General features: G+C 41.0%; 1 protein-coding gene across 2 annotated transcripts in view; it reads right to left on the bottom strand.

The window, feature by feature from the left end:
- NCALD (neurocalcin delta) overlaps nt 1–22,721 on the bottom strand; it is a 50,225-nt gene that overhangs the window by 12,781 nt on the left and 14,723 nt on the right. Inside the window, exons 2-3 of one of the 2 annotated variants that reach the window (XM_010709184.4) lie at nt 18,725–18,834; nt 3,072–3,468 (exon numbers count right to left, since the gene is read on the bottom strand). In XM_010709184.4, the coding sequence (XP_010707486.1) occupies nt 3,072–3,449 (378 nt within the window). In that variant the 5' untranslated portion in view covers nt 3,450–3,468; nt 18,725–18,834. The remainder of the gene's footprint in view (nt 1–3,071; nt 3,469–18,724; nt 18,835–22,721) is intronic. The other variant, XM_003205205.5, reaches the window with a different exon arrangement.

Genomic DNA, 22,721 nt, shown 5'->3' on the forward strand with positions numbered 1-22,721 from the left:
CACATAGCAGGAATGCTGAAACTAGATAATCATTATGGTCCTTTTCAATCCAGGCCATTCTGTGCTTCTATGATTCTATCATTTTTGATACTGTGTTTACTGAAAGCTGTATCAGCTTCTGCTTCCTCCCATATCAGCTTTTGTTTCTTCCTGGTCCAGCAGGTGAAATGAGTGTTTTGTATTAAATTGAAAGTGTTATTCTCACCTCTTGTCTTAGGACTCTTAACGTGAATCCCATGATTCCACACTGTGAATAAAATGCACCCCCAACGCAGGGCTTCCATATTTTATTTGAAGCTGAAGAGATTCTTGCCAAATACATCCAGTTTCAGCCAGGGGAACAAAAGCAAATCTTCTACCTGGTTTGCAGTTATTTTTGAATGTTCTGAGCTATTTAGATTATGGGTAAACACATAAGAGATGTGAAAAGCATTTATAGAGCAGGAGAACCTGTAGCAAGGTCAATCAGGAGGGCAGACTATCATAGCCCCTTCTGCAGTACATTGCAGATGTGCTGTGACTGGCATTAGTATTAGAGTAGCTTCAAAAAGTTGTTCTGAACTGTTCATAGTGCTGTTGGTGGTACTAAGAAGGAAAATGTATGTAACCATCGGCATTATAGAGAACATGGCTGTGGAGAAATAGCTTTCCAAGCACAAAGAAAACAGACTGAAAAAGATGAGAAGCTTTCCATGCTTCTCTTTCACATTATTTCAAATGCAGTAATCCCTGGAGCTGTAAATAGGGGCAGCATTTTTCAGAAAAACTACTATTTAAATTAGTTGCATTTTTTTTTCCATTCATTTTGATATATTGTCTCAAACAAGAATCTAGATGAAAACATAGTAAACTCTGCTATATCAATATGCAAATGTATACTAGATAAGGGACTTGTAATAGGTTCCTCTGGGACATATATCGGAGATATTAAAGAGTTCTGTTTTTCACAATCAGCAGCTGAGGGCATCCACAAAGATATTAATACAGAATCCTATCTTTCCATATTAAAAAAATGATCATCTTTCATAAATGAAAGTGATAGTTACTAGCTGCTTTTTTATAAAACTGATCACTGTACATCAAAGGAACCTCTTGATAAAGCAAGAAATGGCACTTCCTGCCTGATTTCAGATCTCAGCTGAATGTACTTTCAGAAACCATGCAACAAATCATAGAATGATAGAATCATAGAATGGCTTGGAAGGGACCTCAAGAATCATGAAGGTCCAAACCCCTGCCACATGCAGGGCCACCAGCCTCCCCATTTAATACTAGACCAGGCTGCCCAGGGCCCCATCCAACCTGGCCTTGAACACCTCTAGGGACGGGGCATCCACAACCTTTCTGGGCAGCCGGTTCCAGCACCTCATCACTCTCTTGGTAATCCTACCCAACAGAGAGGAGCTAGAGGCTCCCACTGCCTCCTATACTGCAGGTTCACTTTGAGATGGCAGCATGGTTGTAAAAGATAGTGCTATAATTTGATACCAAGATGATGATAAAGAAGGCCAAGCCTCAAAGCATGCTGGTGAGCAGGTTTGTGGTCACTGGGAAAAGCTGCTATTTCTGCTGGTTCCTGCTTGGATCACCACGGAGATCCCGGCCATCGATACTTTAAATCTGATATGAACACACTTGTGTCCTTGTTCTCTGTATCTGTAAACCTTCTGATTTGGGGATGTATGTTGCTACTGGGCACTTAGGCCTCTTGTAAACACTTGTTGGCAGCCTTTGGTGTGTCTCCTCCCAAGCAGAGGGCACTTGCTAGGGCTGGGATCCCTTGCTGGGATCCCTTGGTCTTTGTTTTGTGTTTTCTTAGTTCTTTGGGGATTCTCTTTTTATTTTTCATGACAAGAAGTATAGCTAGAAAAAATGTATTTGGCAGCCTGTTACCCTGCCCGTAGGGGTGGAAGATTTGAAGGAATAGAGTTTCTTCTAATGCAAATATTCCACTGCACCAAGACTGGGTGGTGTCTGTTCACTCAGGGCAGCCCTGCTTCTTACCCCAGAAATTGGAACACAAAAGAAAATTGGTAGAATACAACACAACAACTCTACATTTGCAACTGAGCCACATATCTGTTATTACTGAAGAAGTGTGTTTGTTACTGTTTGGAGGACACAGAAGATCCTGACAGAAAGACAAGGGCATCACACATTACACTGATTCCATACACACAGCTTGCCATCACAGGCTGTAATTTGTGTGTATTCTTTTCCCTTCATTTCCAGTACAAATACAAATCTGAATTATACAGTACATAGGGAGCACTGCAAACTTACCAATGAAATGAAGGATCTGATAACATGATTTTTTTTTTTTAAACCATGCTGCATTACACAAACTCAAGCTGTGTAAATACACTACTGTACCAAAAATGTTTTAAAGCTTTGAGTAGAATGATGTCCCTCAAGGGCAAAAATATGTTAGAGAAAGACAGAATGAGGTGGGACTCCTATTAACAGCACAAGAAAATGCATCCAAAGAAGTAGTGTATGGAAACTTCATCTATACAAAGAAGGTTTATCTGTACTGGCAAGTTAATATGAAGATAGCTAGTACTGCATTAAGTATGCAGACCATGCTGGAATTAGACAGTTAGATGTGTTTTAAAATACATGGGCTGTTTTTTCGTAACAACATGATTTCAAAGCAGATTTCTTATTGAGGGAGCCTGCCTTCATTAAAAGTAGGCTATCTGGTTAATCTAAGATACCTACTTGGTCCAACTGTAATTAACTGTAATTAGTTGGCAGTGATTTCCCAGAGGGCAGAAGCACACTGATCAGCAGTCTAACTGCTCTGCTCTGGCTCAACATCGCTCCTGGAAGAGAGCTTCCCATGCAGTGTACCACTCAGAAAAACTTAGCTTGGATATCTAATGCTGTAGGATGAATTGTGACAAACCTTTGCCAAAAGAAATAACATTTTACATTCAAGCATTATACAGAGAACCCAGAACATCAACCCTCAGTGCTGCCACAGTTTTTCACCCAGCTCTCATTCTGGCATCGCTCCATAATTTGTTTGGAATGAGGGAGGCGAAGGGGTGCCTTTGAGCAGCACGTACCTGTACGATTTCCAGCATCTCTGACTTACTGATGTAGCCGTTCCCATCGAGATCGTACATGCTGAATGCCCACTTCAGCTTCTGCTCCAGTTTACCTCTCGATGTTACGCTCAAGGCTATGATGAATTCTCTGAAATCTATTGTTCCATCTCCATTGGCATCGAAAGTGCGGAATACGTGTTCCGCAAACTTAGAAGCGTCCCCATAAGGGAAAAAGTTCCCATAGATTTTTTTAAACTCCTCCATGGATAAGTGTCCACTTGGGCAGTCTCTCAAGAAGCCCTTGTACCACTCCTGGATCTCGTGTTCTGTAAAGTCTGTACTTTCTAGCAAATCTTGCATGACTTCAGGGCGTAGCTTGCTGTTTTGCTTTCCCATGTTGGTGTCAAAATATTACCTACAGAGGAAAAAGCCCTTCATTTTAGTTATAATAGTTATTAACATTCGAAGTTATTAATAACAATTAGTTTGAAGGCTGCAAAAGAGCAGTGCATTGGAGTTTTCTGACAATGGTTTGCACTTGGGAATCAACTGAAAGTTTTTACAGTGTCTCCTACTACAAGTATACTCTGAAAAAACTAACAAGCCTCTCCTACATGTTATTTATTTTGCACTTTCACAGCATGTAGAACTGTTGTTACACTGAATTCATTGCCATCCTATTTTCCCTTTTAAATCACCAAGCAAGCAATGGATGATGTGAGGTGCATGCTGACTGGTAGCTGTGTGCTGCAGCACATCCTCCAGCCAACCCAACCGGCTCACGGACCTCACCCCAAAAAAGCTGCTTTTTATTTTATTTATTTATTTATTTTGTTTATTTGAAGGCTGCTGCAAATAATTGTTTTTACTTGGTTTTGCTCCAAAATGGGATCAGAGTGCACCTACCATGGGCACAGAAACAAGGAGCTCCAAAGAACTTCTCAACACATCTTTATGAGTCAATCAGAGCCACCCATACTTTGCCTCTCTTGTTTGGCATGGACTAATTCCCATTTTATTTCAAATGCAGATAAAATCTGGGAAGATTTTATGAACGGTGGATTCCCCTGCCCCAAACTACAAGGGTTTTTTTTTTTTTTTCTTTTTTTCTTGTTTTGTTTTGTTTTGTTTAAAATTCTCCTTGTAGCCAGAAATTGGAGTTATTACTGAGTAATAGTAGTCTGGGTGGTCATGACTCTTTGAAAACAAACCTTTTTTAAAAAAAGGAGAGAAAAAAAATGAAGTATCCAGACAACAAAATTGGAAATTCATTTCAATGAAATTAACCATTAAGAAAAAATCTTTTATCTCCACCATTTCAGTTAAATCACTTTAATTATATCTTATTTAAGGCAAGTTGCTACGTATCACACTGTGCAGCAGATTTACTGGTGATTGGAGGTGTTTGGATTTTAAGTCTCAGAGCCTGAGTGTGTTGGTTCCAAAGGACAGCACCATCATTTTTCCTGGAAGTTTAGCATTATACCCGAATTGTGGGAAGGTACGCTTTGTCGACAGAAATCTGCCTGAGAATTTATCAGGGGAATGACAGTCACAACTAAAATGTGATGTGTGGACAAGTTAAGTAGAATTGCAAAATAATTTATACAAGACTCCCACGCTGTTGTCAGAACAGAGTCTCTGAGCTGCTGAGATGGATTTATGAACGATGCCTGGAGTGGCAAATGAATGTTCAGTAAAATGTCCTTTCTAGATCAAGGTAATACTTTAAAAAAAACATAGAATAAAACAGAATCATTAAGTGACAGCAGCAGCTAGTGAGAAATTTACTACTATTAGAAGCTCAGCTCCTGCCTCTCTTATGTGACACCAGGAAAGAGAAATAGGGGCTCCCCCTAACTGATGTTTATTGCTTCCTGTGGAAAGAAGTTGAATTTGCACAGGGTGAATTTGAATTCCTCAAGGCAGCTGGAGGACTGTCTCCTTTATCTCCTATGTTCTTGAACCATAGCAACCTAAAAGCTTTATTTCTCAGAGATGAGATGGTGGGATCCATCTAAGATCTGTCCATGCCTCCACAGGCTCCACCAGCTGCATGTCTGATCTCCTAGAGCTGATGGAGAGGATGCTCCCTGCTCATGGACAGGAGGCTGACACACTGAGGAGTCCTGCCCACTGGGAATTCCTCCATCTCCTGCCCACCTCCAGGGTCTGCACGACTAGCTCAATCCAAATGATGTCTTTTCTTCTCAAAGGATCTCCAAAACACTTGGAAAGTGGAAGATGCTACCTCAAAGGTAATTTTTTTCTATCACCTTTCCTCCTGATGAAAACCTACCACTTCAGTCATCCAAACTCTTAATACCCTGAAAATGTCAGAAATGTCCCTGTTCTCTAGACCCAGTCCAACAGCTGAGTGTTGTGTTGCCTTCAGTGGGCACTTGTTGGGATCCCCAGTAAACAGCATGGGAGCAAGCAGATCACATTAGACACACTAAGCAAAATGGCAGGAGCAGGGTCTTCCGTTAGGATAGAAAAGCACCTGGGCAAGTGAAGCGGCAAGTCTTGGTTTAAAGCAGCATCAGTTTAATAAAAGCAATCCAGCAAAATCCCACAGCAGTTGGCATCTACCCATGCCTGCAGCCTGCAGCCGCCCCACAGCCCCAGGGCTACATGCTCTGCAGACGTTGGAGGAGGGAGGGAAGATCTCTGAACCACGCACAAGCCAGCTGCAGTGGGAGTGAGCTGGCATTAGCAGCATAATCCCTTGCTGCTTTTTAATACCTCAAACATTTGAGAATGCAGAGCTCAGCCTGCGTACTTCCAGTCTGGAGTCTTATGAAAATAGTACCCGCTCTCTGGCCTTCGTGAGATAACCAACACTGTGTTTCAGACCAAAAAACAATGCATACATAGCTGATAATGCATTTTTATCAAGGAATCAAAAAAAGACAGGATAACAGAATGCACTGCATTTTGTTGGTAGCTGCAAAACATCGCCATCAGAAAGAAATCTGTTCTCCAGGCACGAAGGCAGAACCAATGGTATGTGGTTCAGCAAGGGGCAGAAACTCATCGCCACTGTGATACCAGGCAACGCAGTCAAAAGCCATACAATTATTCTTGAGCCCACTTGCAATCAATTTGTTTTATGGTCCTTGCCCTCCGATTTGTTCATTATTAATAGGTGCTGTTCTAGGAACCATAATGATGGGATTTATTGTGCCCATTCCATCAACAGCAGATCAAAATGCCTTTGCAGCCAAGTACAGAAAATCCTTGAGGACACTCAAAGATCCTTATAATCACTTTGTAAACTGCTGCCTGCCTCTTCAGGATAGATTGGATTATGGGCAGAGCACAGTGAGCTAAGAGACTTCCAGTCAGCAATGGCAGCAATAAATGCAAAGAATGAAATAAATCTGAATCTCCTCAGGCATTTTCCCCACATTTTATCACCTCTTGAAGATCTCTCAAAGTTCTAATAAATTGTGAGGTGCAAATAATTAAAGCAAGTAAGAAGTGAATAGCAATCAGTGGCAAAGTAAAACACCGACAATCCTGAAAAAATAAATACTGGAGATATACAAAACAAAAAGATTTGGTTTTTAATGATTATGTTTACTTGCAGTTTCTCCCTCTGATACAACAATGCTGGATTTAATGGATACGAATGACTGCTGTGTGGGACAACATGACGCAATAATATTGCGATGCCTTATTTCTGAGGCATCACAATTTTATTTGGCAAATTATTTGGTATTGGTAATGCATTTATGGCTGGAAAGGTCAATCTCATTTCAGCCCACAGAAGATCAGAAAGGAAAATGCCACTGCTGGGTGATTGCTATGAGAAGAATCTGTTTGCTGGTTACTGTAGGAAATGCACAGAGAATGCTCCATACATCAAGTATTTAGAGCTAGCTCTTATCAGGCCTAGGTGTGGAATTTTTCACGAGACCGATGACAGAGCTTTTCAACCATCAGAATGCCATGGCAATTCCAAGAGAACAAACAAAAGTAGTGATGGGTTTCTTTCTCCAGGCTCACCTTTCCACGCAGCGCAGCACACTGCACAGATGGACATCGGCGCTGATCCAACCTTCCCAAGCACAGCCCTGACTGGGCAACAAGCCCTTCTGCTGCTTTTATTCCATTTTATTTTTTTTTTTAGAGCAGTATCTCAGATCATATTTTTGAAAGAAAATACAACTTACTACAAATCACACAGGGACTTTAAAAAATATTCATGCTGATTAAAATTCTCAGCCTTGCCACTCTCAGTTTATCTGATGATATTGGCAAACAGCAAAAAAATGGATAAAATTCACAAGCAAGATTCATTAAAAAAATCTGACATTCTGTTATGAATATTCACAAGGAAGAGCAGTAAACAGATTTGCAGTGCAGTATAACAAGTACACCATGCCTAAAACATCCAGCACAGGGTAAAACTTTATTGTCCTCCAGCCCCCTCAAGGGGACCTTCCCCTGCAGAAAGTGCCCCTTGGACAGCACTCACTCCTGGGTTTCCTGCTACAGCCCCCAAGAGAAACCAAGGACGAGAAGTGACAGCAAAACCTCTACGGCTCTTCTTGAAGTGGGGTGGGCAGCCCAAGGAGGAGCAGCTGCACAGTGTTCATGAGTTGCAAACTTGGAGACGCTTATGGATATGACATCAAAAGCCCAGGCTTTTATCCCTACAGATTTACCCTTGCAGAGAAATGTTACAGCTGCTCCTGCTACATCTTCTCCTGTTTCTTTTTATCATAATTCCTTCATGCATTTTAGCAATGAGAGCTGGAGAGGGGAGTGGGAGAGGACAAGGAGCAGAAAGGCACTGCCCCTGTCAATAAATGCTAATGCACTACTACCAGGATCTTCAGAATCAGCGGCAGATGCTAGATAACATCTCATCATATTGCTCTCAGCAATGCAGTGCTGTAGACACAAGCACTCAGAGGGTTAATGCCCTTGTGCCCCCTTGCACAGAGGAGATGTCTGAGTCCAAACTGCTTCCTGCAGGGCTGAGCGTGTGGTACAGGAAGATACGACTAGGTGTATTTCTGCTATTAGGAGCTGAGGGGAAAGCTTGCATTATGCAGATATGCAAAGTGTGCAGTAACTCCACTTGTGTTCATGGTCGGTAACACTTTCCATTTTAAAGCCCTGCTCATACAAACTTATCTACTGAAGAGAACTATTCCTGCTCTTGCTCATATAACGGGCTTTGTCTTGCCATCCCAACCCATCAGGTTTGGGTTGCAGAGGGACATCAACCAGATTTGCTCTCCAGCTGCTGGCAGTCAGCTGCTTGCTGCTGCCTGGGGAGCAATCCACACAGATGGTGAGGTCACAGAATCATTAAGGCTGGAAAAGATCTCTAAGGTCATCCAGTCCAACTACCAAGCTATTGACTATGTTTCTCAGTGCCACATCCACACTTCTATTTAAAATCTCCAGGGATGCTGACACTACATCCTACCTGGGCAGCCTTTTCCAATGCACTACCTCTCTCTCTGAGAAGAAATGTCTCCTAATATCCAACCTAAATCTCCCCTGGCACAACTTGAGGCCATCATCTCTTGTCCTATCACTGTTACCTGGGAGAAGAGGCTGACCTCCACCTTGCCACAACCTCCTTTCAGGTAGCTGTAGAGAGCAATAAGGTCTCCCTGAGCCACCTCTTGTCCAGACTGAACAATCCCAGTTGCTTAGGCCATTCCTCATAAGATTTGTGCTCCAGACCTTTCAATCTCTACCACTTCAAAGAGCAGCTCAACAAGAGCTCTTTAGGAAGGTTTTCTACTCAATTAGGTATAACCTCTGTTTTCATATAGACATAGACAAGTAGTGAAGACTTCCAGAGAAGTGACTACTGGAACTGCGCATAAAGAAGTCCACCTTCCCAAGCCCTACAATGACCTTCCAAGGGGTACATATGAGCCTGAACCCTATGCTTCCCTGTGCACGTGAGGGGACCCCAGCCTCCAGACTTGCTGTGTGCCTGGGATTTATCCAAAGTACTTTGGTAAGTGAGAAGAAACCCATCACCCTGTGAGCTTTGTGAAAAATAATGCAGTATGTGCTGATTAGTCATCCTACAGGGCTGCCCAACAAAGGCTTCACAGTAATATTTCCAGTGCTGAATGAGAAATACGGAGATAAAAAAGATAACAGAAATCAAATAAAAGAAGACTTCATACAAATTTGGCTAAACCCTCTTCCCAGGCTCCCAAAGAGTCTCCCTATTTCATTTCATTCTTTCCCTCATTGTTTCAGAACCCACTACAATAAAAATCATGATGACATGCATGTACTTTTTGGTTCATAATTATTCTTTTGTGTAAAGCTGAGGAATGGCAGTCCACTATAGGCTTTGTAAGAAATAAATTACTGATTTTTTCATTAATGCTGGATAGAGCCACCTGAGGTCTTTAAAATGACTAACTCTTTGTCTTGGCTGACTTGAGACGACCCTTTTGTGCATTATATAAATCTATATAAATATATATAGATTTGATTTCTTCAAACTCTGCAGAAGGAGTATTACTGCAGAAGTATGCTTGCCTTTGCCCAATATTTCAAGACCAAGGACAACAGAGACTTTGCTAACACCGTACATTAGGATGACCATCGTTAGGAGGATGTTTTTCCAGACTTTGCTCCATTCAGCAGTTTCAGTAAACACAGAACACTTGCAGCATTTATAAACACCGGTGCTGAGCTCACTGCAGGGGAGCTGGCAGAAAGTCTCAGCATGTTCCAGCTGGAGTGGCTTTATCTCACGGCATTCCTTCCAAAGGAGACCATATATCAAGATATGAATGGCACACATTTTGTACAGCGATTTTGTCTTCTTTTACGAGACCAACTTAGAGCCCGAAGTTTCTTTGTTTAACAATTCTGTTCAGGATCATATTTTCTGAAATGCTTGAGGTCACATTTTTCAACCACAGTTTACCTCAACCTTCTCAGCAGAAGCTCATCTTCTGCTTGGACACCTGTGTAATAGGCAGCTTCTCAAAAAGCATCTGTAATCAGCAAGCTGAGATCTCTCAGAAAATAACACCATTTATTTTGAAGCCTAACAAGAGCCTGGGCACTTTAGAAGAGCTTTCCTCCTCGTCTGCCTCGCTGCAATTTGCCTTCATCCTGATTCTCACATCTCAGCTACATCGAACACAGTTTATTTCTCCTCTCTTCTGAAGTGCTCTTTCTCTTTGTGTAAGGCACTCACCGGCAGTAACATAACCCTCCCCAGTGCACCCAAGCAGACCCGTCGTCAAATTCACCTAGCAGCAACTTTATCGGGTTTCTAATCTGTCCTACATCTCACGCAGTCCCTTTATGTAACTATATATGCAATACCTTGGTGGGAGGGAGTGGAAACTGAAGCAGAAAGCTACTGTTGCACAAAGTAACAGGAGAAGCTGATGTGAATTCATGATCTTGATTTTTTTATCTTGGTAAATAAATAGCATGTGACTCCTAAAGAGTGACATTTGTGCTTACTCTACCCTAAAAAAAATTGCTAACAGATGGTCTCCTATCCCACAGCAGAGACTCGGTGTTGACAGATAAAATGAAAGCATGATACTGAAAAATCCTGAGCCATTAACTGCCAAACGCGATGTGTTTAAAGATGGAAAAAGGAATGATGTTCTACCTGGAAAGAAACTGAGGGTTTTTGTTCCATATTGAAGAAATTTCATGGAACTTTCTCAGGGAAAGCAAGCAACAGGAGAATGGGAGTGGGAGGTCTTGGCAGCCAGGACCAGAACCTTGTTAAGGAGGTGGAAACATGATGCACAGAGTTAATGCTGGAGTTTACCACTTCATGAATACAAATGTCCATGACAGCACCTAGCACTGTCAGTGTGTCTGAACATGAGGGACCTAAGGAAGAGACGACATTTAAGACTGAAGTAATTTTGTAGAGATTGTAATAATTTTTGAGAACCGCTTCCAGAGAACTTTTTTAACTGCCGAGAAAGCACTGATTTTTTCACTGCGCACATTGTTTCTAAGAATTCTTACATCCTTGTATCTGCAAGATGAGCTTATGAGCAGCACTGGATGAACATTTTTTTCATTTCCATCCAACAGTGCTGCTGAGTTGACGTCAAAGTGCTTTGTGGAAATGTGTTGCATTCCGAAAAAAATTCTAGAAAAATGTCAGAATTAATTGTTTTAACTTTATCATTTCATTTTAACAAAGCTAAAAGTTTCAGGGTGACATTATTATTGATTTTGTTTTGACTTTTATATTAGATGTTAAATTTTGTACTACTACAGTTTTGACATTACTGATAGCACAATTTATTACCAGTGCAATGAAATGTGTTTCGGTGTTTCCAAATAATTTTTAAATTCCATCTCACTGGGAAATTTTGATGTTCGGTTCCAATTTGTAGTGAAAATAAATATAAATGTCAAAATTTCCTATGGATCGGGAATTTCAAATTCTAACCAGCTCTAATCAACAACAAAGCCATCTGCTTTGTGTTAATGACTTGGGGCAGTATGTAATACTGCAGAACAGGCTGATTTTCTGTTGCTCAGCATCGCTCGTGAAAGTCAGTGACATATGGCATGGTTTTAGCTCCCTGTTGCTTAGGGAAGTTTGAGGCCACTTCTATTCTTCATTCTATACTGCTACATTAAAGGAATTGGTCATTGAAACCCAAGATTTTCCTGTGAATGTATGAGAAAATATCCTCCCAGTGACATATGCACAGCCTACAGCCCCTACATCTGAAGGGATCTTGCTTAAGCAGCTAGATCCTTTCCAAACCACAGTACAGAAAGTTACTTTTATTTTGCAAAGACTTTAAACTGACAATTTAAATAAAACATGTTTCATAATAATTTCTTATTTTTTGAAAATTAGTAGGAAGACAAATCTTTGTGTCTGACAACTTCATTCAGATGAGTCATAGCTTGATTTCTATTTGAGAAGTTACATTGGCATGATGAACTTCAGTACTAACACAATAAAATAACATTTTGATACTTATTTAAGGCAACATCTATGCTATTTTTTCCTAAAAAATATTGAAAAAACAGTTGCCCCTAAAGTGGTCCAAAAATCCAGACTACTTGCTCAGCCATAACCCTAACTCATAAAATTTGCTGCATCACCTGAAAAGTTTCTTGTCAACAGGAATGCAACTAGCTTTAGTGATGATGATATCCTCTCTTATTCTTGATGATACTCAGACAGGCAGATGGTGGATGTGACTCTACTCAACTCATCCAGAATTAAAATATCATCAGTGGAGAAAATGTTTTCCAACTAAAAGAGGGGACATTTAAAATGGATATAATTAAAAAGTTTTTTACAATCAGGGCAGTGAGGAACTGGAACAAGTTGCCCAGAGAGGAGACAGAAGCCCATCCCTGGAGACGTTCAAGGTCAGGCTGGAAGGGCTCTGAGCATCCTGATCTGGCTGTGTCCCTGCATACTGCAGGGGAGCTAATGTGTAAAGGTCTCTTCCTACTCAAACCATTCTGTTTCTTTGAACCTGTAAGCATGAGGTTTATCCTTCATAGCCATTTCAGCATAAAGAAAACTGTCGTATATATGAGGCCTGCACTGCTATTGCTGACAAGTTTTAGAGAAGCTCTATGCCCATTTTTAGAAGACAGCCAACATTCCCAGTGCTCTCCATGGGAGAGGTGAACTCTTCACTTAGCTGTACTCATTTGCACTCTCCAGGCACCCCATTTCTCACACAAGCAATGGAAAGAGGGAAGAGGTAACACTGAGCAGAGCTGGGATCCTCATGACATGTGCTTGGAGTACCAGCTTCTCTTCTTTCTATAAGGCAAGTGGCCTGGAAGGACACCCCAAGGTTCTGGGGTAAACAACTAGCATTTCATGTGGACACACTGCCTTCTCTGGCACCTACAAGCACAATTTGTGTACTGTCTTTTTGGAACGTTTAGTTTGGGTACGATATAACGGCTGCTAGAAGATTTGTGCTCATTTTGTAAGTAAGAATGATGTCCAGTCCTGACAACATGCTGTGAAAAACAGGCCCATGTCATACCCGACTGCTGTTTCTTGTAAAACATAGTGTGTTGCCTGATTTTAGAAATTACTCAACAGGAATGAATTTGAAGCTTGAACAACATGGTAAAGGTCGGTAAGCAAACTGCCTTAAGAGGCATAGAAAAACATTTTACAAATTAAGTGCAAAAATAATTTCTTGTGTTCTGTGTCCATCTCTCTCACACACGTATGGACATGTTGTATAATCTGTATCTTCTTACTATTGCTTTTAGCAGTAGGCAAAACGCTAGCAGTTCTTCGTATTAAGTGTAAGCAGTGGCTGCTCATATAAACAATACTGTTTGGGGAAGGAACCGTTGTAATGATATCTGTCATGCAGTCACAGTATAGACGATTTAATTTTCCTGCAGTAAAATAAAAATAATTGTGTATGTAAAAAATCAAGACATGTCCATATCTTTACATAAGGTGCAGTGGGGAACACTGTATAAAAACTAGAACAGAAAATAGACTGAAAAATCTGAATTATCTGTTTGAATGTCTTTGTGCTACCACTGAAAATCCTTTTCCATAAAACCGAGATGAACTTCTCCAAAAATGAATGGGTTTCTGCCTTCATTATTTACATCCTCTGAGGACATAAACAAAGTTCATCAAATAACTGGTTTTGGACAAATGAATTTTTGTTTCATCACGTGAACAACAAACAATTTGTATCACTTTTGAAAAGTCTAAACCCATCATTCTTACATTTTCTATTATCTTTGAAAACACCCATATCGTTTCTTTTTACTTTTTCTCTATTTCTCTTTCTGCTACTAATGTTTCTTGGCATTGATGTTTCCCACATCACGTAGTGTACAGAAAAAGTTCACTAAAAATGAAGCACGTCATGACCAAAGCAATAGAATTTGGAAACCTTGGAAGTAGGACATTTATAGCACAAATTCTGCATCTCTCTCTCTACTGAAATAACCCAAAGGAAATAGGCATTTGATTTCCAGCAAACTATTACCACTTCATCCACCATAATTTCATGTTGCTCTTTTTATCTTAATAGTGAATTACCAGTAATGCTACCACTAGGAGCAGTTTCTGAACTCCTTACAGCACCACCGCCAGCATTTGATTCCCATATTAGTGATCTTATTTGTTTTCTTGGGAAACAGCACTCCTCAGCCATGGAAAGAAGTGGAAGTACATGTGAGTGGGAGAGATTCTGATTCTGATTAGATTCCATTAGCCTGTAGGTAATGGAAATTTCATCTGTTACATGATGGCCAACAATACAGATCCATTCATGCGCTCTGTACATTTACACAATCATAATCTCAAAAATAGAGATCTCAGTCTCTGAGCTTATTGGTTCCAAATTTCTTTTCTTGTGGTGCACCCCAAACAATCTTCTTTCTACAGTAACCTTAAGTTCTTGCATTCTTGGTATCATGCCTTAGGAAAAATAAGAGGCCTCATACTTGAAATGTCTGCCTCTTGCTGTGTGCTACACATAGCTTTTAAGATGTCCTGAAAGAATCTTTAGTTGACACTTCTCTCTTCACCCATAATTTGTGTCCCAACCCACTCCCCAAACAGTCCCCACTTCCACTCATTTCAGGCAGAGAATATTTCCTAATTCTATTCTCTACTACCAATGTTATGAAAATCAGTGAAGATCCACTGCTCAGAAAAGCATAAAAGCTGAAGAATCAGCCCACTGTTTGCAAAGTGCCATATAAAATCACCATACAAATTACTTATTTGATAATAACAGCACATCCTGTTCCACAAAACATGTCTCATATCTTAATGTTCTAATGACTTCACTGGAAAGTCACTTAAATCAGTGAGCAAGGCAGTGATCCTCCTGTGAATTGCCAAAAGAATCCTCCAAAAAAGATTAAGAAATTGTTAACTATGAAAGTGGATGTAGAACTTCAGATGTTCGACTTGCTTTTTCTGTATTAAATGAAGGGTGCTCCCCATGAGACTTACTGCTTTTTCATGAGCACTCTAGCAAAACAAGACATTCACGAAGAAACAGTATATATGTCATGCAAGGTGCTCTACAATCTGTCACTTTGTTAAATTCAAATAGGGATGTTTTCACATTAGTCTCCACAGAATGATAAAACAGTCACTTATCACCAGTTTACCACCCAGCACTTCATTAGATTCATTTGATCTCAATCTAAATGAGAGACGTAACTATCATCATATCAGGAGCACAATTCAAACCCACACATCGTTCATTCATTTGTGATCAGATGGGAACTGGTTGCAGTGATCTCATAACGCTTTGTGAAACCTTTTATCACCAGAGCCTGTCATTCCTCTGATTTTTTGAAGGTTGGCTGTGCAGTTGGTTTACAAGTATTCAAAAAAATTAAAAAAAAAAAAAAAAAAGGAGAAAGAAAAAAAAACCCACACTCGACAACGTTGGAGAAATGCCAGAATTTTCTTGGAAATTTCCTTGATGAAGGAGTAGGAGTGAGATAGAGCAATATCTTTGATTTTGGCAGCAAATCTTTCTTCTGGCAACTTCATTAAACAGTCATTCCCACTTTATGATTTATCAGCACAGAGCTGGCATTTCTGAGTGTGACTGATGATCCTCCCTCTGCTCACAAAATTAGAAACATCAATAATTCTTAGATTAATTGCTCAGAAAATTTCCAAGAGGCAAACATTTCCTTATTTTTAAACCCTTGTTTTCTGCTGTAGTCAAAGCAATAGAGGCCAAAGTTCAACTGCATGTACTCCACTTAAACGATGGGATCTCTCTATTCTGAGATTTATATGTGTGCAGAAACGTGTGCATCAGTGCTATGTGGGTGGGGAAATTCTGTGGTGAGCCCTCAGTTCCCAGACCCTGAATATATTCTGACATAACTCACAGTGGCCTGGAAGCAGTCTTTCCCTTGTATCTATATTTTCTTTCAAGTGAACATGGAATATATGCATGTTAGGACCTCTAATGGGGATTACCAAGTGCAAGAAATATGAGCGTGTGGAAGAGGATCTGTGTTCCCAGGTGCTGGCTCAGCGATAATGAAGATCTGAACATGGCTGCTGAGTGGTAAAAAAAAGTCTGTATTAGCCAAGATGTGAGTATCCATGCTGGCAATGGCATGCTCTGCTGGTGTACTGGCACAACAGCAGTAGTCACACCAAGCACGGAGCTGGAAGCTGTGGAGCTGCCAGGAAATGATGCAAGTCTCCCCACTTTTTCCCTACTGATCACGCAAGGAAATAAATGTCTTTCCAAATAAGATCTGTGTGCACTTCTACACTCATTGTTGAGATATGCATTTGGAAATCTTGGTTCAATTTCGGACTGGAAGTCTATTTTTGTACTTCTGGAAGGATCCTTATGCTACTCCTTAGTAGAGTGCCATTGGGTAGTTCTCAACAGCACAAAGGCATGGGTCTTCACCTTCCTTTGCAAATTAAATGGATAGAAAGGAATCAATACTGCAGCACTGCATAAAAAGCCATTAAAACACTGCTAACAAGCCAAATTTGTGAAAGAGGTTTTCCCAGATCTTTTATTTGACTATACCTAATAATGCAAAAGTGAATGGACTTTCACAGATACCTCGAACACTCATACAAAAGTAGTGAGCCCCAAGTAAAATGTTATGTTTTCTCCATCTAGATTTCAACATGTAACCTCATCAGTATAACATGAAAGATGCACTTCGATTTTTTCCCAGGATATAAATTAATCTAGAAAAACCTTTATCTACCTTACAAATCTCCTTAGGGCAGAGATATCCATCCACTCCTGTGTTTGTTGTCTGTTTCTTGACTGGTGACAATCTAGTCCAACTCCCCTGCAATGAGCAGGAACACCTGTCCTGATAAGAGTCTGTCTCCTTCTTTCTTATAGCCCTGCTTTAGATACTGAAAGGCTGCTCTCAGGGTTTCCCAGGGCCTTCTCTTCTCCAGGCTGAAGAGCCCCAGTTTTTCCAAAGCATTATCAGTTAAGAGGCTCAAGTTATTCCCCCTATGCACACACCCAAGGCATTGTTTTCCTTTTACCTTTCCTTGCCAACTTCCTTTTACCAAGGCAGAAGGTTGGCAGAGCTGGGCTGCCCAACCCAAGCACTTGACCGTGACTTGGGGACGAACCCTAAATGCTCTCTGCACCAGGCAACACATGTGGCCTTACTCTGAGCACGGCATGGACTGTCCAGTCCCTCATGGAGTCACTAGCACAGACAGCTGGTATTTTGCACGTTCCACCTAGAAACCAGTTTTATTATTTGTTAAATAAACATCAGCACTTTTAGACACAGGTTTAAAGTGGGTTCAAAGTAAACAAGGAGATTCAGAAAAGATGAGGCAGCTCAGGGCTATGATTGCATTATTTGTTCTTCAGAATGCGAGTGATGCTCAAAGAAGGCAGCCTTCGTATGCAGTAGTAGGACTAGAGAAACAATTAAAGGATCTACATCTTGATATGATGTCTAAACAGAATGATTCTGTCTTTATTTCTGAGACATTCTATATGTAATATTCTGAACTACCAACATACTAATGGTCAGTGTGATGAAAGAATAGTGTGTTTAAATTTGTATAACCTTACTCTATAACAGACGTATATGTTACACACCAGGTACAGGCTGTTTTTTCCAGTATTGTCTCCAGAATTCAAACTTAAGCAAAGCAAATAACTGATGCAAAGAGGGACAAAAATGTCATTACCAAACTCAGCAGTATGTTGTTTCCTAAAACAAAGCAACATATTAGCTTTGAAAGTAGTCTACTCCAGAAAGCATAGTTCTGTTGACTTTTCTTTTGCAGAAGCCTATCTCAGTGGCTTACCATTGTATTCTACATTCAACAGCCACTTGAGAAGTCTCATTTTTCATCTAGGCATTCTGCATCTCTTATATTTTCTAAAACCATTCATTTCCAAATCTAGCTGATAACAAAAGTGAAATTTACTAAAGTTAGATAGAAAAATATCTAGATCATCATATTCACAGCAGAAAATAAGGCTCCTCAGAAACATACTGAGATCCTACTTAAAAGTGCATGGTAATCACCACAGAACAAGAATGCTTCGATGCAACTTATTTCCAGGAATTATACACAGGTGGGATTACCCAAAAAAGGAAGTTTTCCAGATATTTCCTGAGATGTTCGCAGACCCATTGTTGAGTAAATAGGTAAATATGAACTTATGGAACAGTAATATGTGTAAGCCTTTTTGTACACTCCACATACATATTCTCAAAACATTTAGGGAGGAGAGCCATGGTGAGATACAGGAAAGTTCTATAGATTTGTAAATAAAAGCTCTCTCTGTATTTAAGGAAGCACTGAATGAACGCTTCAGGGATGCGCAGCTTCTGAATCATGAGCAGATTCCTCTCCAAAGCGATCTTATTCACAAAGGGATCCTGCTCACGAGTTTCTTGCAACCAGTTCCCAAAATGAAGAATAAAAGAAAGTCACATCTCACTATATTAATATATATGCTCCGATGATATAAAAACAGATGTAAGCTAAAACATTTGAGAAATGAAAACAAAGATCGCCTAAATTCTAACCTTCTCAGCATTTGGCTGAAAATTCACCATTATATATTGATGTAATATACATGTGTGTATACATAAATACAACACATATTCACAATATAACTGAGTTCAGCCATCAAAGTGGCTTTGCACAGAATTGACTGCACCTTCACACGCCCTTGGAGCTGCAGGTCTGCCGAGTGCTGCAGAGATGTGAGCAGGAAGCACGCAGTGGGAAGCAGGTGCTGCAAGCTGGGCTCTGGCCTCTCTTCCTTGGCTAGAAATTAAAAATGTGCCTTAAGTAAAGGACCTTCTGGAAATGTGCCTGCTCACTGGATGCACCCTTTCTTCAGTGATGATGCACTGGAACAGGTTGCCCAGAGAGGATGTGGATGCCCAATCCCTAGAGGCATTCAAGGCAAGGCTGAATGTGGCTCTGGGCAGCCTGGTCTGGTGGTTGCCCAGAGCAGGGGTATTGAAACTAGATGATCTTTGATGTCCTTTTCAACCCAGGCCATTCTATGATTCCGTGATTCCTTTCTTTCTGACTCCATGGATATTACATTTCTGGTCTATCTAAGTAACATTATTTCTTTCCTACATCAAGGCTCAGAAGCATGGCATTAAGCTCTGGCAACATTTACAGTAAGTCTGCAGCAAGATGCTATTCTCGTAGAAACAATCAGTTCCCGAGGCCCCAAGTTCATACCCTTGACAAATGGACTCAGTGCCACCACAGAAACAACACTTCCTCTGAGAAACAGGTGAATGGGAAAGCATAAGGAAAATAGAATTTTGGGTAGAGTGCTACAGGCATGAAATAGCGGGAAGGGTCACATTTAATTACGTAGACTGTATGGACTTTTACAGTAATACAATGGATTGCAACTTAGCTAAACAATTGTGCAGCCAAAAAGAAAAAGACCTGACATTCATTCTGTGCCTGCTGAAAGCAGCAGAGTCTACTGGACAGGCAGCCCACACCCTGGGTCCTCCTCCTCAGCTGTTCCCTGCTGCCCGTGGCAGAGAGGCCTGGGGATGCTACAAGTCTATGTTGCACAGAGAGTGCGAGGAGCGGCTCTACACAGAGTGCACTTCTCACTTTGTGGCTCTCTGCAGACACTGATCCTGATCAAAACACCCTACGTCAGCATCTCCATTTCCATGTGGAGTTTTGGTGAGAATCCCATTCTGGATTTCCCACTGTAGGCTGCATTCTGCTTTTGTGGAAAAGGAAACACTGTCTGTTGCCCTGTTCTACGTAAGCTTTACATCAATATTTATCAAAAGAATCACTGCTGAGATTATTGAGGGTTTAATTTAAATTAGCATCAGCACTGGCTAGAGCAAATTCCAACATTAAGAGGAGCCAGGCTACAACTGCAAGACAACAAAAACTCATCAGTTGTCAAAAAAGTGATACCTGGCAGCTTCAAGTCAAGAATATATGTACTAAAGGGTGGAGGCAAGTGGCTTTGAACTAGAGCAAGCCATCTTCAGAAGGCAACAAGAGGGCCTTCTGAGTGAAGCAACTGTCTTCAAAAGGCAACAGAGAGCCTGAATACACAGGGCATTCATCTTTCCAAATCTTCAGTCCATCAAGGAAGATTTTGATGGAGAGCTCAGGAACAGGTCAGTAGGAAACAGGCCCTATTCATTTCAGCACTGAAAATAAAGGCAAGATAAAAAGTAAAAGTAAGGTCTCTCCACTGAAACTGCTCAAGTCAAACAGCTGTAAGTCCCTGCTCCAGTATTGTTTGACCTTGGAAGTGCACAGACATCAAAGGCTGTCTTCTTAACATATTTTTTCAGTAGAATTCAAGTTGTACAGCAGTGTCAATAGGGCTCACCACCTACCTCATACACGACCACTCTGGTGATGAGGGAACAAGTTGTTCCTTTAGCTTGAGACCTAACAGGAGGTGTGAACAAGGAGAATACAAGCTTCCCACAAAATGCTGCAGTCACCATCACTTAGAGAGTGAGCGTTATGCATAGGCCTTATGGCACTTGCCACATTCACATTTCTCTTCTCATTAGCTTTGGCTTTTAGGAGTATTTCTTAAATCTCAAGGACAAAAGAAGCATAAATCATTAATTTGCCCTGAGGGCAGAATGATCCAGTGGGACAAGAAATTCTGATTTCATAAAATGAATCTTGCAGAAAGCAGAGATCAGGAATTTGGGCTCCTTATGGCCTAGCACTATATGCCCAGTCATTCTGTATATTATATCTGAAATAGGAGTTTGATGCCTTGTGCTGAACCTTTTAGGCAACTTTTGTGCTTGTGCACAAGGCAGTCACAGTCATCACTGTGTCTCCAGTGAAGTTCAAGGAAAGAGATTTCTTCTCTTAAAATGGCAAAATTTCCTGTTGTAAATCCAAAGCAACAGACTTTTCCTTGGACTTCTCAGAACTGTGTGCTCCTGGGCAAAGAGCAATATCAATGGCAAGGAATGGTTTGAGGAAAGATTAGGGTGCTCCAAAGGCCATGATAAACAGCCCAAGAACAACTGAACAGACCACATGCACTGCAGTTCCATTGCCTGAACAGCCTCCTGGGCACCTTTTGTTTCTTCACAAACCAGAAGTGCTGTGATGTGGTGGTGAAGAAGCTTCTTGTGAGGTCTCGTATTTTGATAAATTGTGAAGGTTTATCCACACGAAGTACTCCTACACCCACAGTGTCAGGAAGCTTCCCAGGAGAGTCTGAAGAACTTGCTCCATCCTTTGAGATGACAATCCCCTTGGGACTACTTTTCTGAAAGAGTGGTCAGGCACTGGAATGGGCTGCCCAGGGAGGTGGTGGAGTCACCGGCCCTGTAGATGTTCAAGGAATGTTTGGACGTTGTGTTGAAGGGCATGCTCTAGTGAGAACTATTGGTGATGGGTGGATGATTGAACTGGATGATCTTGTAGGTCTTTTCCAACTTTGGTGATTCTATGATTTTATGAATGGCCATGACGAGTATTCCTACAGAATGATTTTCTTCTGCCCCTAACTACTGCTGATATCAGTCTTCAGGATGTAAAGAAACTGGTTTCCTCACCCCTACTTACAAGTTGTGGATGTATGGCATGCATGCTGCACATATTAATTGCCTTTTGTTATTTTTCTCTTGGAAAACTATAAATAATAAAAAATGGATTTTCTACTGAAGACTTTGAATATCAGCTGTACTTCAGCAAATGGAATAAGAAGAAAATAATTAAACATCTGCTCTTTCACTCCTATTAGTGACTGTTAAATAGCCAGAATATTCTGAAGGTTGTGACCATGGCAACAGACAATAGTTTAAGAAAAGGAAATATCTGCAGCTATAATTCAACATGAATATTGCTCATCTCCTTCCAAGAGTTGGAAGTTTGCAATTGGAACCTCAATGGGTGCTACGGCTATAATTTCTTCATATTTATGTTTATTGCGAGACACTATCGTTTATAAGAGCACAAAGTGGCTCAGGTACCAAATCCAGTCTTACTTGAAGGAAGAAAAACGACTGCTTTTTGGCAACGGACTGGAGGATTTGCTGGAAAATGTTTTTGTAGACAGTGACAGAGTGCTGTGGTGGAAGTGGGCCAGGTCTTCCCTGTCATGGAGCTGACTGGCTCCCTTAGGTCAACAAAGTCACAGCTGCTTACACCAGAGCGAATCCCAGCAGCTGGCAGCAGATTTTCTGCAGGATCCCGAAAAACTGAGCCTGGAGATCTTGGTTCAACCAGGAATGAACTGATGGATACTGATGAGAGTCCAAATAATTGTAGGCCTGCCTTAACCAAACCTGCTTACTGTCTGAATACCTCCTGTGCCCAAATACCTCCTTTTCACTCTCCTGCCTGGGGGTGGGGAGCTCCTTGGGCATACACAGGTGGAGGGGAAAATGGTCTCTCATCCAATTGAACTCAAAATAAAAACCAGAGCTCAGGATGAGCTGAGGCAGATGTGGCAAAGGATGACACAAATGTTCTGCACCCGGAGTTGTTGCTTACTCCTCTCCTCTTCCTCAGGAGCTGACTAAAAGGTTTGAAACTGCTTTCACCAAGAGCCAGCAGTGAAGGAAAGGGTTTTTCTGAATGCAGAGGTTATCTGCAAGTTTTATGCAGTTGTGGGTCAGCTGTTTCAAAGAGGAATTGTAAAAAATGTTTGTGTTGACCAAAGAGTC

This window comes from Meleagris gallopavo, chromosome 3 (assembly GCF_905368555.1).
Source record: "Meleagris gallopavo chromosome 3, MGAL_WU_HG_1.1, whole genome shotgun sequence".
In the NCBI taxonomy this organism is placed as follows: domain Eukaryota; kingdom Metazoa; phylum Chordata; class Aves; order Galliformes; family Phasianidae; genus Meleagris; species Meleagris gallopavo.